We start from the raw sequence: 15,220 nt of genomic DNA, 5'->3' as shown, positions 1-15,220 counted from the left end.
TATCTTTTTTCATTTTATGTATTTTTTATGAGAAGCAGGCAACACAATCCAGCACAAGGAATACACTAACCTTCACATTAACGCCTTCGTAATCTTTAGTTTTTATGTGTTTAGTGAAGGTAAGTAGAAATCACATTCAGTGTACATTAGACCTACTTATGCAATATGGTAAGTAAAACAGATGATTCCTACAAAGATGTAGGACTTTGTTATCTCCCTTAAGGATTTGTTTGGATGGGCCATCACGTTAGCTCAATGTAGCCTTCATATCCTTGCCTTATGGATAGATACAGCATGGATGAGAGTCTTATATAAACATGTAAATGTTTTATTATAAAGCTGCACCTTCCAGCACTATAGGTTTGGAAAGACTGTTGTCCGATACAAAAACATTCAGTGTATCAAATGTATCAAAATCTGATGTTCTATGTATCAAAATCAATGTTTATATTTTTATTTGTAGCATACGAAAAATAGGCCGGAATAATAATGGACAGAAACAAACTAACAAGTAAAAAGGTCAGTTCTCCTGTAATGTTTTCTCCAACCGTTATATGCAGCAGCAAAACCTTTTTTAGCATCAGCTTATCTCCGAGATCCCCCAGAAACGCTAGCCACGAGGTACTGCATGGTTGGATGGTCATGGTGGTATTTTATCCAATTAATATGCAGCCACGACTCCGTATATATGCTCGTGTTCTGGAGCGCCACAGATGTGTGGGTGTGCAGAACGGCTGTGGGATTGCTTTCACTGATGGGCACCTAAAAAATAAATAACAAAATACTTTAAATTAAAAAACCTTTACTTAAAAAACACATTATTGAATCCATTCTGCCGATTTATCATTCTTACAGTGAGTTGTACTTTATCCAGTAGGGATACCGGGGGATGTAATAATTGGACATGAATTAATTATGTTCTTCTAGGTCATTCTACTGCATAAGTGGTGCATGGCCAGGCGCCATGTTGTTGCATACCATGGGCCTGTTTTTGTCACCCGGCAGGCCCTAGAAGAGATAGACCAGCATACAAGTGCAATAGAGATGAATCAGTGTGTAACGCATTGAAACAACTACACGGGAGCAATGATGTTTTTTAAGGGTATTAAGGCAGAGAAAGTCATATGGATGCATGCGTTTTAATATTTAAACTGTCTTCAATATTGCAATTTGAACGGCGTTTTATTTCCACGACTGCCTGCCTGTGTTCTGTGGTGTGGCTCCTCTCTGAGGGTTTAACTTTATGGGGCGCTGCTGCTTCAACCCTCCAGGGACAGATTTCTCTCAGCGGCCCGTCGCAGAGCCCTGATGTGTCCGGACACCTACTCACACGTGTAGCACGCACATATTCACACGTACTCACGTACGACAGCGCACAGGCAAGCATCGTAACACACAGGCATTGGTATAGACACAGACATTGGTGCACGCACGCGCACATGTAGGGATGAGATGCAGGGAATGTGAGAGGGGGAAAGAGAGGGGGGGAGATAGAGAGAGAGAGAGAGAGAGAGAGAGAGAGAGAGAGAGAGAGAGAGAGAGAGAGAAAGGACAAAGGAAATCAATCCTGGTATAGGATTTAGAATGACCAACCAGGTCTTGATCCGCAGCCCTTCTCTAAACAACTGTAAGATAAATCAGGAGTTCTACACGTATGGTCTAATGCCAATTTTACCATGCCGTTTGGAATCATGCCTTTTATATGTTTTGAGAACAAAACAGGTAACATTTATAGGGCCAATATCTTAGCCTAACACAAACGTATTTCAGATTATCAACAGATCAAACTATTTTGGACATGAATAAGAGCAGGTGTTGTAGAGAATTAAAATGCAGATTTAGAAAGGTATATTGCTTTTTTGAGAAATGCTATTGAAACTCACCACTGTCTAAAATCATTTCAGCCTGCTGTGAGTGGCACTGCTTTGAACACAATACTTTCAGTAGATTAAGTATGTTGGCCATGATTGCTTTATGGATCATCTTATAAAGAATTCATGCTGAGAGCAGTCACTGCCTAGCACAGCTAGTACCGACCAAATATCAACACACTTTCACTGTCAAATGAAAGGTATTGGCAATGCCATCAGTGACACCAGGACATTGTCTACTGGTCGGAACCTCGCAGGGGCTGTTTAACAAAGCAGTATAATTAGGAAAATGGACAACAAGACCATCGCTGCTAAAATATAAGAGGCCTATTGACCATAGATTATATGGGGGCTTCCTTTTTTCTTAACACTAGCACCACTGCCTGTTATTGACGACTGAGTAATGTTGCACTGCTGGTGAATAATTTACTTTATTTCCTTCTTCCTACACCCATTCCAATCTGTCTAACTGCTGAGTGTGTTGTTTGTGAGTGTTTGTCTGTTGGTGGCTGGCTGTGTGTGAGGGGTTGCATGTTTGTGTGTGTGTGTGTGTGTGCGTGCGTGCGTGCGTGCGTGCGTGCGTGCGTGCGTGCGTGCGTGCGTGCGTGCGTGCGTGCGTGCGTGCGTGCGTGCGTGTTTGCCAACCTTCTGAATTTGCTTGGTGAATGCTTGCCTCCGCAAAATGTGCTAGGTTTGTATTTACATATTTGATGGGCTTTATGTTTTTGCTTGGGTGCATACATCTGTATGTGTCCCATGTTATTTTTGTGTGCTCTAGAATAAATCCTGTTTCTGTGTGTGTGTGTGTGTGTGCATGTTTTTGTGTGTGCATGTTTTTGTGTGTGTGTGTGTGTGTGTGTGTGTGTGTGTGTGTGTGTGTGTGTGTGTGTGTGTGTGTGTGTGTGTGTTTGTGTGTGTGTGTGTGTTTGTGTGTGTGTGTGTGTGTGTTCACATGCTTGTGTATGTATATGTGTGTGTATTTATATGTATGTATATGTGTGCTCGTGGCTATGTGGGTTCAAATCCGGGGGCAATATGTGCATGTGTATTTGGGCATGTGTTTATATGTGTATTTGTGTGCGTGTGTGCACTTGCACATCAAATGCACATCCACACCAGACGCCCATCCACCCAATAGGTCGACTGCGTGCCTCCACATCACACGTCCTCTACTTGCCCCCCCCCCCCCCCCCCCCCTCCACAGGCATGACGTGCCAGGCCCGGAGCTCCTACCTGGACACAGAGGTGCTGTGGGGCTACCGCTTCACGCCCGTGCTCTCCCTGGAGAACGGCTTCTACGAGGTGGACTACAACAGCTTCCACGACATCTACGAGACCAACACGCCGTCCTGCAGCGCCAAGGAGCTGGCCGCCAAGCTGCGGGAGGCGCCGCTGCTGCCCCAGCTCTCCGCACTCCCCCCCACCGCCACCCCGGACACCAAGGCCTTCCCCCTGGACCGCCCGCCCGCCAGGGACCCCCTGTCCCAGGTTGAGGACAAGGAGGACGGCGAGGCGGGGGCCGGCGGCGACCGGGGCGAGACTAATGGCTCGGCCGCCGCTCTGGAAGGACAGCCCCTGGCCGACGGACTGACTGACTGAAGGGGTTGACGGGTCCATGGGCCACAGTCAAAACACGCAGAAATGCACAGACACACACATGCATACACACACATGCGTACACACAGACAGATTCCCACGGAGAGACTGGAACAGCGGACAATCGTTGCTTCGTTGAGTCAATGGCCGGCTTGTTCCATCGCATCGCTTGGAGAGACTTGGTCCTCAAGCAGAGAACTCTCGCCCCCCCCCCCCACCTCCCCATGCAATACTCTTCAACTAGGGTGTCAATCTATAGTATAGATTGGTTTTGTAGATCACAACAAACTACACGTATAGAGCGACATGCTTATATCTATAATTTACTCTTTCTTGGTCCTTGGTTGGTTGGACCATATTTTTATAATCGTATAAACAACCACTTATATAAACTCGAGTTGTATATTGTGAACTTGGGCTCGGCTAGTAGACATGAGGGAGCACAATAGGCTTGTCAAGTGTGTTGATTCAGCTTCATCGCCTCAAACTCATAAAGAGACTATTGACACTTTGCTGCTCCTTGTTTCTACTGGACCCCGATATTAAGAATAGTTGGAGACATGAGGACAATAACGAGTTCCTCTCCTCTTCGTAATGATCAACGCTTTAGACAAGGGCAACCCTCAACCCCTCACTCCCACAGGTCATTTGTAAGGTGCAGGTAGACTGAAGAATGAAGATGGGGGGGGGGGGGGGGAACTATGTTGTAGGCAGCCATGTTGATGGTTAGCACTTAGCGCCATCTAGCTAGCTTTGCTATGTTGGAATCATTCGCACAGGGTACACCGTCAGACAGGCAGATAACATCTTATTGTTGCCCATTTAATTATGTCCCAGGCTCACTTGGGACTTTCAACCATACACACGACTGATCTCTGTAACCCTGATGTAACAAGCTGCTGTAGTACCTCATTTGGAGCTCATGATCAGGGTTTGAAATGAATACCATAGTCTCTACTCACTGAAGACATCAAAGCTTTGACCTGCGGTTGGATTCCAAGGCTTTTCCACCAAATGAGCAGTTTCTCCAGGTAGCCAGTCAGTATTTGCCTGTTCTATTGCTCTGTTATTCTATTATGAAAACTGTATTTTTGCTTAGGAAAAAAAAAAGTGATATTAAATTTCCTTCTCTTCATGGCCGGTTGACTGAAAGGTTAGTTTCACACCCTTTTTACGATACATGCAGCACAATTTTTCCAAAAGATGACCTGTGATGCATGCCAGGCGAATAAACAATGCTTAATTCACATGTAGTCTTTAAATATTTATATTAAATATTTAAATTCAACTACAATTTGAAATATGCCTGGATTTGTTCACATGGATTATTAGAAATCTTTAATTTCAAGAATACCACTCAAGCCTTTTTTTTTGGGCTAACAAGGATAATGGTGAATGGATGATGATGATGATAATGATGATGATGATGAATTTGATGATGATGATGATGATAACGAGAGGGTGATCTCAGGAGCCTTAAACTTTAGACATTTCTTTGAAAGAAGTCATGTGACCATATGCTGTCTTTGAGCATTCAAACGGCTGCCCCTCCTGCACTAGCTTGGTGACAACTGAAACTTGAATTTGCATATTATATGATTATGTCCAATCACAAATGAGACCTTGCCACTTCCACGCTGCTTCGTGGCCAATAGCCATGAGACGTAGCCCGTCAAAGAATGCTTGTTCAGCACTTAATGCAGACGAACCAGCTGTTGAAGACCATAGCAAGCCATGTTCCTTCTTTTTATCTCATTATGGTATTATTTATTTTGACCGTATTGGTGTGCATATGTACAAGCAAAGGACTTTTATTTTGAAAATATCTACATTCATAATGGCTGGCTATACGTGACAGGGTTTTTGACATATGCCTTTGTGCAATATTAGCCGCCTCCCACTGATTCGTTTTCAACACATTTCTATGGTATTTGATGCATGGGTTAAAGTGACTGCAATAAACTGAGAAGGTAAAAAAAACACAAATGTGTTGGCTTCAGCAGTGGAACAGAACTCATGAATCCAGCTTGTTCTGTCAAAGATCCTATTGTTTTCAATCAACTTCAGCATTGAGGCCTTGTCTGCGACGCATGGTTCAGCAGCTCTTTCTGACACTTTGGGGAAATGATTCCACGTCAATTCCTTTGTTCTTCCACCAGTGCGTGAAAGAAGGCCTAGTGTCACAACACTGTGAGGCTGTGGCTGAGCTGGAATGTGTGACACTGTTTGAAGAGACGGATAGGGAAATGTCAGCCCTTTCTTTTTCATCAACTTTTTCATCCGTATGAATTCTCATAAATTCTCAATTTGACTATTCTTGACATTAAGGTCTTTCGCTTTTATATCTTTATCTATCTTTATGAAGCTAAATAATCGCATGCCCCTAACGGCTCACCTATTGAGTCGCTGTGGTCTTAAAACTGCAGCTAATGAATCCTTGCAGACCGCAACCACCCAGCTGGGGACTTTGTTGGGTTTGCAACCTGTTCAATGGTTAATTAAAAAAAGGCTCACAGTGTGAGCCACACGCCAGCCTGGTCTTCCCATGGCCTCGGGCTAAAGGGATTTTAACCTTCTCGTTGGGTGCGACCAGGAATAAACCAAGCCGGGGAGAAAAAAAAAAAAAAAAAACACAACAGCAACCCAGTAGACGGGACCTGTGAACCGATGTGTCAACACATATTTGCGTTACAGCAGGCTACATATGTCGCCGGTGCCACATAGCGGTAGTGAATGGCCTGTCTGTGCACAGTGCGGAAACAGTCCGTGACAAGCGGCCTTTTGTTGATGGCCCTCTCCGGGTCCATCGCCACCACAGAGCTTGTCACCATGGTAACAACGTGTTTTATTGCTGATCCTGCGGCAGCACATCGTCATATCCTGAGTAATGTCAACGCTGGGACTATTATGGTGCTGCGACACAGGTGATCCATGCACCCCACCGGCCCGCTATTCATTCAGCCATGCTGCGACGAGTAAGGGAGAGAAGACGACCTTAAATGTTTCCTTTGCGCTGGGGAAACATGGCTGCCGGGTCACCCAATTGAAACCCCTTGTAAAAATCTTTGCTATGCTAGTAAATTGCCCCGTGAATTTGGTTACTTGTGGTCAAGCTGCGTTCGGACATATGGTGACTTTCCCGGGCTGCAACAGAAGCATGCCGCATGCGTGATTGCCTCTCATGGACACTGCGCTAATCGTTGCTCAGAGATGGGGCTGGGGCACCTTGCCAAGTACACACAGCAAACAGCTGCTTTGTGAGGGAAAGAGCAGTTTGGCATTAAAAAGTACTCAAACTAACCCCTCCCATCCTCAACGGCCCTTAAGTAGCTTGAGGAGATGGTGACTGATCACCAAAGTCCTCACAGCATGAAAATAAAAGTGTGTTTTCTTAATCCGCCATGAGGCCCCTGTCTCATCAGCTACAAATGACAAGGATGCCAGAATGAAAGAGAAATCCATAATTGTAGCTCTCCGGATGCACACACACTTTGGACGCACAGCCACTTGTAGGAGGCAGGGATAGATTGGCACTGATTCGCAGACCCCAACTAGTGCTCCTCACCAAATGAATAATCTCAACAGTCTCAAGTGTGGACTGATGATTTGTTTCGGCTTCACCAGCAGCCAGCCGGCTAAGCTCATACCACTATGTTGTGTCATGACCAGGGTATCCACATTCAGGCAGTGTGATTTCAGTTTAGTGGCCAACCATTCAATCTCCCACCTTCTTATAGACCCCAACTCTGAAAATACCATGGTCCTTCCTACCTAGGTTGTTTCTTTAGCATTGTGTGGATATCCATGTTCTCCTTCACAGAGATATAGAGCTCTTTACATGTCAATCATACAACCTATGAAGGCGGAGAGTGGATTTCTCTCCAAGGGGCTGGAATTATTTGGTGCTGAGGTTAAGGACGGATTGAACAGGTGGTGAGAAGACCAAGAGGCATGCTTCTATACATGGTTTAAGGAATAGCCTTCCATGTGGAAACCTTTTCATCTATCTTTTAAACTGGCTTGACGTGTGCTACCATTATGCCATCATGTAGAGGCCCTGCTTGTCCGACACTCATGAAACAAAATCTACAGGGTTGACTAGTATCAATCTAGATAACTAGCTAGCTATCAGGTGTGTGTAGCTCACCAAAGTTGCATTTCAGTGGGGTTTTCCCTGCAGGTGTTGCAGGTATTAGTACAACCCAGGAAGATGACAATGCCAGCGTGTCATTCTTGCATCCAAGAATGTTGTCATAGTCATAGTTTGCTCCTTGTATGTCAGTAGCAAGCTGTGTGCGCATTTCCCCACTCTTGTCTGACAACAGAGGAGGCACTTTTGTCACCATTTCGAAGAGGCTTGTGTAACTAACCGAGATGTGGGGGGAAACGACAGAAGACCAAGGCTCTTTATGGATAAGACTCCATATATTGTTGAAAATCTGTTTCATGCCACATGGCGATGCCACACAAACTCTAATAAGTGCAATGAGATCAGTCATGTTAAAATAGGTAGGTAAGGGACCTCAATCCTGACTGGCTAATGAGTACATTCAAGTTTCAGTGTTGTGTTAGTGTTGGAGAGGAAAATAGATGTAAGTGGAGTCTCAAAGAGCAAGATATTAGTAATGAATCATCCTTTTAATAACAAAATATTTTTCTTTGTAGTTACTTACTCCGACTTCACAGTTACATTGCTCATTAATTATTAAATCTTCAAATGTGTCTTTCCCCGTTTTCCAATTCTGCAAATGCAGAAGTATAACTTATGATTTACTTTATTATTATTATTTATATTATATTTTCAACGGCATGTGTCAGCGCTTGCATGAACAAATCACTCCTACACACATAGAAATTAAAACCATACTAAAAACAGGGTATTTTTTAGGCATGCATTATCTGAGATTTCTACACAATAGGATAATTCTGAAAGAAGGCATTGATGGAAAAAATCACGATGCAAATACATCGACTTCAATCCAAAATTTAAACATTTATCTGCATATTCTTACTGTTGCTTGTCTCATCAAATGTATTTACTTTGTCCTTGTGCTGTGTGACATCTTTGTGTCCATGTGTCCATTTGCAAAGAAACCTTTTGTCATTACAGAAAGATGATCCTGTCTTTGCTGGAATGTCATCTGTTCTCTGTGTTCTCATGGGAATAAACATGATATGGCCAAAAAGAACAGGCTGTTCTGAATAGATATTATGCATGCATGAGTGCGTGTCCACATGCATGTGTGTTTGTGTGGGGGTGTCTGGGTCTTTGTTTGTGTGTATGTTTGAGCGTGTCCACCGATATGGACCTATTACATGTCAAAAGTTTGTGTTGTCCCTCACTTCTAAACCGTGAGGGTAATTGTTGTTAGCAAACAACCAAGCCTTCATTCTGTATGTGTTTGAGCGTGACATAGCCATAGTTTCTACATTGGGCCTGGGGTGAAACTGCTAATTGTACAGGCCGTACAAGACGATTTGCTGTGCAGACACTCATTAATCAAAGTAAGGTAACCATTAGTGTGTAACTGAATGGCTTGCTCAAGTTTTTGGACAGTAATTATTTTTATAGAATAAATTAAGAAATATACTACCACGTAACAGACCTAATATATAAAAAACAACTTGTATCAAGATACGCCGCTTTCCGCAGTAGGCAGTTAAATATTTAAATCGTTTAACAGGTTTTGGAATATAGGTTCTACTCTGCCCAGAGTCTTTCTGATACGCTAAGACATTGTGCACAGGTCAACAGAAACACACACAAACCTCACACATAATCCCATTTGTTCAGTGCTCCGAAGTAAACTACACCGGTGGTCAGAGAAAAAAACGTGTTTCATTTTTGATTCATGTGGGAGCCAGTATGCCATAGAAATCCATTGATTCATAGCAATTTGCTGTCATGGCTATTTTCGTCCGAGCTATTCAATTTGGGACCTAGATCGCCGGCCAGCTGACAATCTCTGATTTGGACCTGAATAATGTAGGATGATGAATATAAAGGATGTATTGAAAGGTACATTAAAATAAGAGCTTCAACCAGGTGTGTCTGTGCCACACGTCTTGCGGGGAGAAAAGTAAAAAAAACTGAGTGTCAGAGACTATTAGTGGATACATGACCTTGAAGTTCCTAAGTAATTGCTATTTTTCATTGCTGACTAACATCGCTTCCGCTTCCTCCCTCCTAAATAATGCAGAGTCATGCAAAAGCACACAGGCCGTTAACAACAGTGCCGTCACACCAGAACTGTGTGTATAAGACAGAGAGCTTAATGTCTCAGTTTAATGCACTGGGAGAATTGTCATATTTTTCTCCTTCTTCCCAACATCTGCATCATCATAAAGGAGTGGGCTGTACCTCTCTCTCTCTCTCTCTCTCTCTCTCTCTCTCTCTCTCTCTCTCTCTCTCTCCCTCCATCTCTCCCTGGCACTGACTGGCTAACCCCATCAACCAAATCCCACGTAGAAGGCGAGGATACAAGCCCACGCGCAGACACACCATAAGGCACAAACGCGGACATAAACAAACAGAGCAACTTGGCTGTTGTTTGAGAAAGCAAGAGTATCTGTTTATCTTCTGCTTTGTTTTTAATTAATGGATTCATCATTGCTGATAGTGCTGATTAATGATGATTATTATTTGTATAATCATAATTGCATATAGTTAGAATGAAATAAAATATATTTACCATTTAGTCATTTAGCAGAGGCTTTTATCCGAACAATGTACAGTGAGGCCATTGAGGAGGAGGCCGGGTCAGGCATCTTTTTTAATTTAACCTAAGATTGGTTTCAAACCTTTAGGCTAGAGGGACAACACCCTACCCACTTGTTTATCCTGCCCCCCACAACGTGTGTCACTATGGCTATTTTTTCTTCAAATTGCCATTAATCTGTCTTCATAAGCGTATGCCAAAGGCAGCCCCCTCTAGCATCAGGTGTTGGTGAGCGTACAGGTAATGCATGAGGGAGAAGCACTCTATCTTCTAGAGAGGATGTGTTTAGCTTCGGGTGACACACAACATTATGTCCAAGGACGGTTGCATCAAAGAGAGATTAATGAATAAATACAAATAACTTATAAATATACATATGCTCGGTAACACTTTGCAACAAAGGTTAATAACCTCGTCAATTTCATCATCAGGTACATTACTTCATTAGTTAATGCACTAATGATATAGCATAGAGGTCAGGGTAAACCCTTACCCTGTATAATAATTTGAACACCATTAGTAGACACAAACACTATTAGTAAATGTTTGCTAGACCATTAACTAACTGTTAATTAACTGTTAATTAACTGTTAGCTCATGCTTATTGCTGCAATTATAACATTTACATTTAGGGCATTTAGCAGATGCTTTTATCCAAAGCGACTTTCGAACCACTCTTACACACATTCACACACCGAAGGCGGTGTCAACCATGCAAGGTGACAGCCAGTTTGCCAGGAGCCGTCGGGTTTACCTTGACACTCAGCTCGGAGGAGCCGGGATCAAATTAGCAGCCTTCCGGTTTCAAGTACACCCTTTCTACCTCCTCAGCTAAGCCGACCCTGACAAATGTTAATTACTGGTTAATTAATGCATCCTTATTGTAAAGCGTTAACACATCCACATAGAACAGTATAATACAAAATGAATATCATATCTCAAAAGGAAACCATGAACAATTCATTCACAGGGCGAGGGTGGCAGACAGACAGAGAAACAGGTGGTAAAGTGAACAGACAGGCGCGAGGAGAGCTTTGATATCATGCTGCAACAGCAGCAGCAGCTACACATCGGTGTACTCTTTGAAGTTTGCCTGATTCCCCTCTTTGATAAAGAAGTCAACATGGTCAGGCCTGTATATTCCCTCTAAGCCCGCTGAGCCAACTACCTGTGATGCATCACTCCAACATGTGGAGTGTATACCCTGACTTTTGCTTCTCTCTACATTGCATCAAAGCAAACGTGCATGCAAAAGAATCGCCAAAGAGAATTCCCAAATATAGTCAATGCATGTTGCACAGCTGTTCAAAAGTATTTGATTTTTACAATGTGTGGAGGAAATTGTGTTGAATGGCTCCACGATTTTGCTGTAGGATGCAAAGACAAATATTATGAATCATTATGACTCGTACAACGGTTACAGTTGCTTTAATTTAAAAAAAAAGAAAATAGTGAACCACTTTCTAAGGTCAAACTCATTTTTTTCTAATTTTGAGTGAGAAACAATTCATGTATACAACCTGTAAATGAACATCCTGAATTCCAAAGAAACAGGAATGGAGTCAATGTGAACAGCTTACCACAATTAGTACTACAATAATCCATAAATTACTGTAAGGCACTTACTGATCATGTGACGTCTTTGTGGGGGGGGGGGGGGGGGGGGGTGCTGCTTCATTAGCTCTGCAGCCAAACGTGAAGCTATTTCAGCATGAAGGGGGAGGGTACATCGTAGAAGCACAGTTTAACTCAAACTGTGTGAATATCCCTGACTCATCACTCTGCAGCAAGAAACAGCACTGCAGCAGAGGCTCAGGATGTGGAATCATCCGACACACCGGTTTCTGGAATTCTGTTGGTTTTTGACAAGGTCTGCCATTTTCTGTTTACCAGGGCGGACCCCTCAGAGAGCAGCTGTCAATAGCGTCTGTGACGCATGGAGCGCCTGACCGCAAGGGGCTGCTCCATGGAGGCAGTAAAAGGCAACAGGCACCTGGCTGGCAGTTGCAGAAATGTTTGGTTTTCTCTGTGTTGATAATGTTATTATTTATACTCGAAACTGCCGTTTAGATAATATATTTGTTTAAACTTCTCCTCATCCAACATTTCATACCCTGCTGCTGATATTCATAGAGGTGACCTCCACAGCTGGAAGCAGAATGTTTCTTCCCAGCGTCACTACACACCCGCTGCTCAGGTTTGAAAATACTATTTATGTTTTGTTTTTGCCAATTATGCTCTTTTCCTCCACTTCTTGTGTTCGAGTTATGATACAGTGCGGTAATCGGTCGGGAATGACGCATGCTTTTGAACTGGAGTTGGAACGCAGCCCTCTCCAGGCTCTTTGGATGTGTAGGAGACAACGCACTGTCTCTCCGAGATGAGAGAGCTTGAAGCACCCACAGTGGACCGCAGTCCTCGGCAGACTGGTATGCAAACATTGCAAATACAAATAAAGGAACATGTTTTTTCTGCCAAATTTGGTGATGAATCAAACCAAAATAAATTCCTTTCTTTAAAAGCCTCATTTTTTTTATGCACATTAATATTTTTGGTATCTGATCCTGTGCACTGTAAACTGCACACTGTACACACCCACGCCCATCACAATATGAAATACAAGCCTCTTAAGCCTCTAGATCCGGTTTCAGCTCCGTGCTGATGGTTATCTCCTCATGTGAGTGAAGATTGCACTGAACTCATGGAAACGGCCACAACGAACACATGAGATTGAACGGAATAGCCATTAGGCCTTCCCATAGATAATCTCTGCAAAGTTTCAGGAAGTGCTCCACTCCCTGGCAACCCTAGAGACATCCCCCCATCAAAGGCTGAATCCATAGCTCCTACCAGTGGCTCTAGTTGAAGACGTCTTATAGCTTGCATTGGTAACTCTGTTATCAGGCTGTAGGCCTACCTGTTTTCCATTAGTTATGCTTGCTTTACTGACAGGGAAGCCAATTACATTTTGTTTAAATGTCTGCCTTCCATGTTTGGGGGGCGGGGTGAAACAACACACATCACTAAGCACACATGATTCATGGTTTGGCCTTCATGGTTTGATTCATTTCAATAAACCTGGTGATTCATTCATTATTCTTATGGTATTACCACTAGGATAACCTTATCTTACATTAAGACAATTCTTATGTCCAATGTGTATAATTTGCATTCATGATTTTCAATTGACTGCAGTGAAAAAGAGAAAAGACAAGATCAATCATTTATTTTCTTTCATAAAAATGTATATTTGGAGTAAAGACACGATCAGGTTCTGCTGTATTTTTTATCAAAACTCTTTGCAGGGGCTTAATCTTAATCTCAGTAAATACTTCATGATTGTAATCAAATCTCTGCAGATAAGTTAACGCAATATTTGTTTTGTGTACACTGTGCAGTAAAAAAGCCCGGAAGAACCCAAATAAGCTCATCGTTGCATCCCTGATTTTGCAGGGGTTTGTTGATAGGCTACCTTCAATGTGGTTCCCTCATCCCTTTCTCCATGTCTCCGTCAATCTCACTCTCCCTCATTAGATTATAGTTTTTGGACCTCCCATTCCAATTTCCATATTTATTCTCCGTACTTATTGAGTACCCCTGCTCTTTCAAAGGCACACAAGTAGGGAGATGAAAAAAAGCAATCAAATGTTCAAACTCCCATTGAAACCTCCATTCAAAGGTATCTGCCATACACTGAGCCTGAGTCAAAGGTCTGTCCACATTATGCCAGTATGTGACGTGTCTAAAGGAATGTTCATTAAAACACAGAAATTGTAAGGATTCTCTATAATTCAGTTTGGGCCCATTCTGTTAGACGTTGGAGAGCAGCAGCCCTTCAAACTCAAATCAGGGCAGTAGTTTTGCACATAAACTTGCTCTAGTGCTGATCCCTTAATCATTTGAATTAAAGGGTTTACCCGGCGCATACCTTCACTGAAAGGTTATGCGATGTCCTGAGTTTTTGAGGCGCTACGATGGCTATGTACTTGGAGTTTGTTTTGTTTGTTATCTCACCATTATTATAAAGATCAAACATATCAGACACTTTGAGCAACTCCAATACAGTATATATCCACCGACCACCGCTGTTATTTTTGTGTCAATGGTGGGTTGCTGAATCATTAAAGTATGTGCTGCCAGTAGGCCGACTTGCATCTGATCGGCTCACAGAAAGCCGGCAGAATCGACAGTGTATGGAAGTCATTATTTCTAAAACATTTATGTGGACTGTAAAAGCATCTCTCTGTATTTCTGAAGTAAAGGGGTCACAGAGCCCAGAGCCGTGGTAAGTAAAAATAGACCTCTCTGGTAAAAATAGACAATCCAAAAGAATTCAATTTATTGAGATCTGAAACAGAGAAAAACAGCATGTGCAGCTCTAAGCAGCGACGGTTTGGTGTTGTTTACCTGAATAAGGCCTACAATTCCCTCACAAACATGCATTTAACAAACTATTAATTGTAATCCAGTCCTGAATAAATGCTATACAATGAGCCCTTACCTGTGTCATTATACGTGTACCACGCCTTCTACTATGTACAACACTGGTAGAACATCACACCATTTGAGCAGTATAGCTTTCGGAGTGCCACTGCCCCAGAGTCGGTTCTGAGTTCAGCATAATGTGTGAAAGAGGGAGGCTATTGGTAGAAAGCCACAAGAAAACCCTCCTCTGCAACATCTCAGAGAGCTAAAACACAATCAGCAGAATAACCCCAGCTCACTATACATTCTGTCGTGTCCTGAGGAGAGGTAATAAAGTCCACTTCCAACAACAGGATTAACAGGCTCTAACTGTCTCTATTGCATCTTCCTATTGCATTGCAATTCTTCCCTGCATTCCTGAAACACATTTGCAGATTGTAGAACCGCAGTATCCTTCCAAGCGCTCTATCCATAATCACATCAGCAATATGCCTGCATGCCTTCAGAAACGGACACAAGCACACACACACACACACACACACACACACACACACACACACACACACACACACACACACACACACACACACGTGCCTGTTACTCATGTTT

General features: G+C 42.9%; 2 protein-coding genes across 3 annotated transcripts in view; one reads left to right on the top strand and one right to left on the bottom strand.

Moving 5' to 3' along the window:
* kcnj5 (potassium inwardly rectifying channel subfamily J member 5) overlaps positions 1-6,137 on the top strand; it is a 27,720-nt gene extending 21,583 nt beyond the window's left edge. For both annotated transcript variants that reach the window (XM_060075505.1, XM_060075506.1), the window contains exon 4: positions 3,076-6,137. In XM_060075505.1, the coding sequence (XP_059931488.1) occupies positions 3,076-3,470 (395 nt within the window). In that variant the 3' untranslated portion in view covers positions 3,471-6,137. The remainder of the gene's footprint in view (positions 1-3,075) is intronic.
* st3gal4 (ST3 beta-galactoside alpha-2,3-sialyltransferase 4) overlaps positions 1-15,220 on the bottom strand; it is an 84,144-nt gene that overhangs the window by 860 nt on the left and 68,064 nt on the right. Inside the window, exon 11 of the mRNA XM_060075513.1 lies at positions 1-762. This exon is cut by the window's left edge and continues 860 nt beyond it. The gene's annotated coding sequence lies outside the window, so the exon portion shown is untranslated. The remainder of the gene's footprint in view (positions 763-15,220) is intronic.

The sequence above is a fragment of the Gadus macrocephalus genome, chromosome 16 (genome assembly GCF_031168955.1).
Source record: "Gadus macrocephalus chromosome 16, ASM3116895v1".
NCBI classification, from domain to species: domain Eukaryota; kingdom Metazoa; phylum Chordata; class Actinopteri; order Gadiformes; family Gadidae; genus Gadus; species Gadus macrocephalus.
Note: the sequence above shows the minus strand (reverse complement) of the source record. Positions and strands in the feature narration are given on the sequence as shown.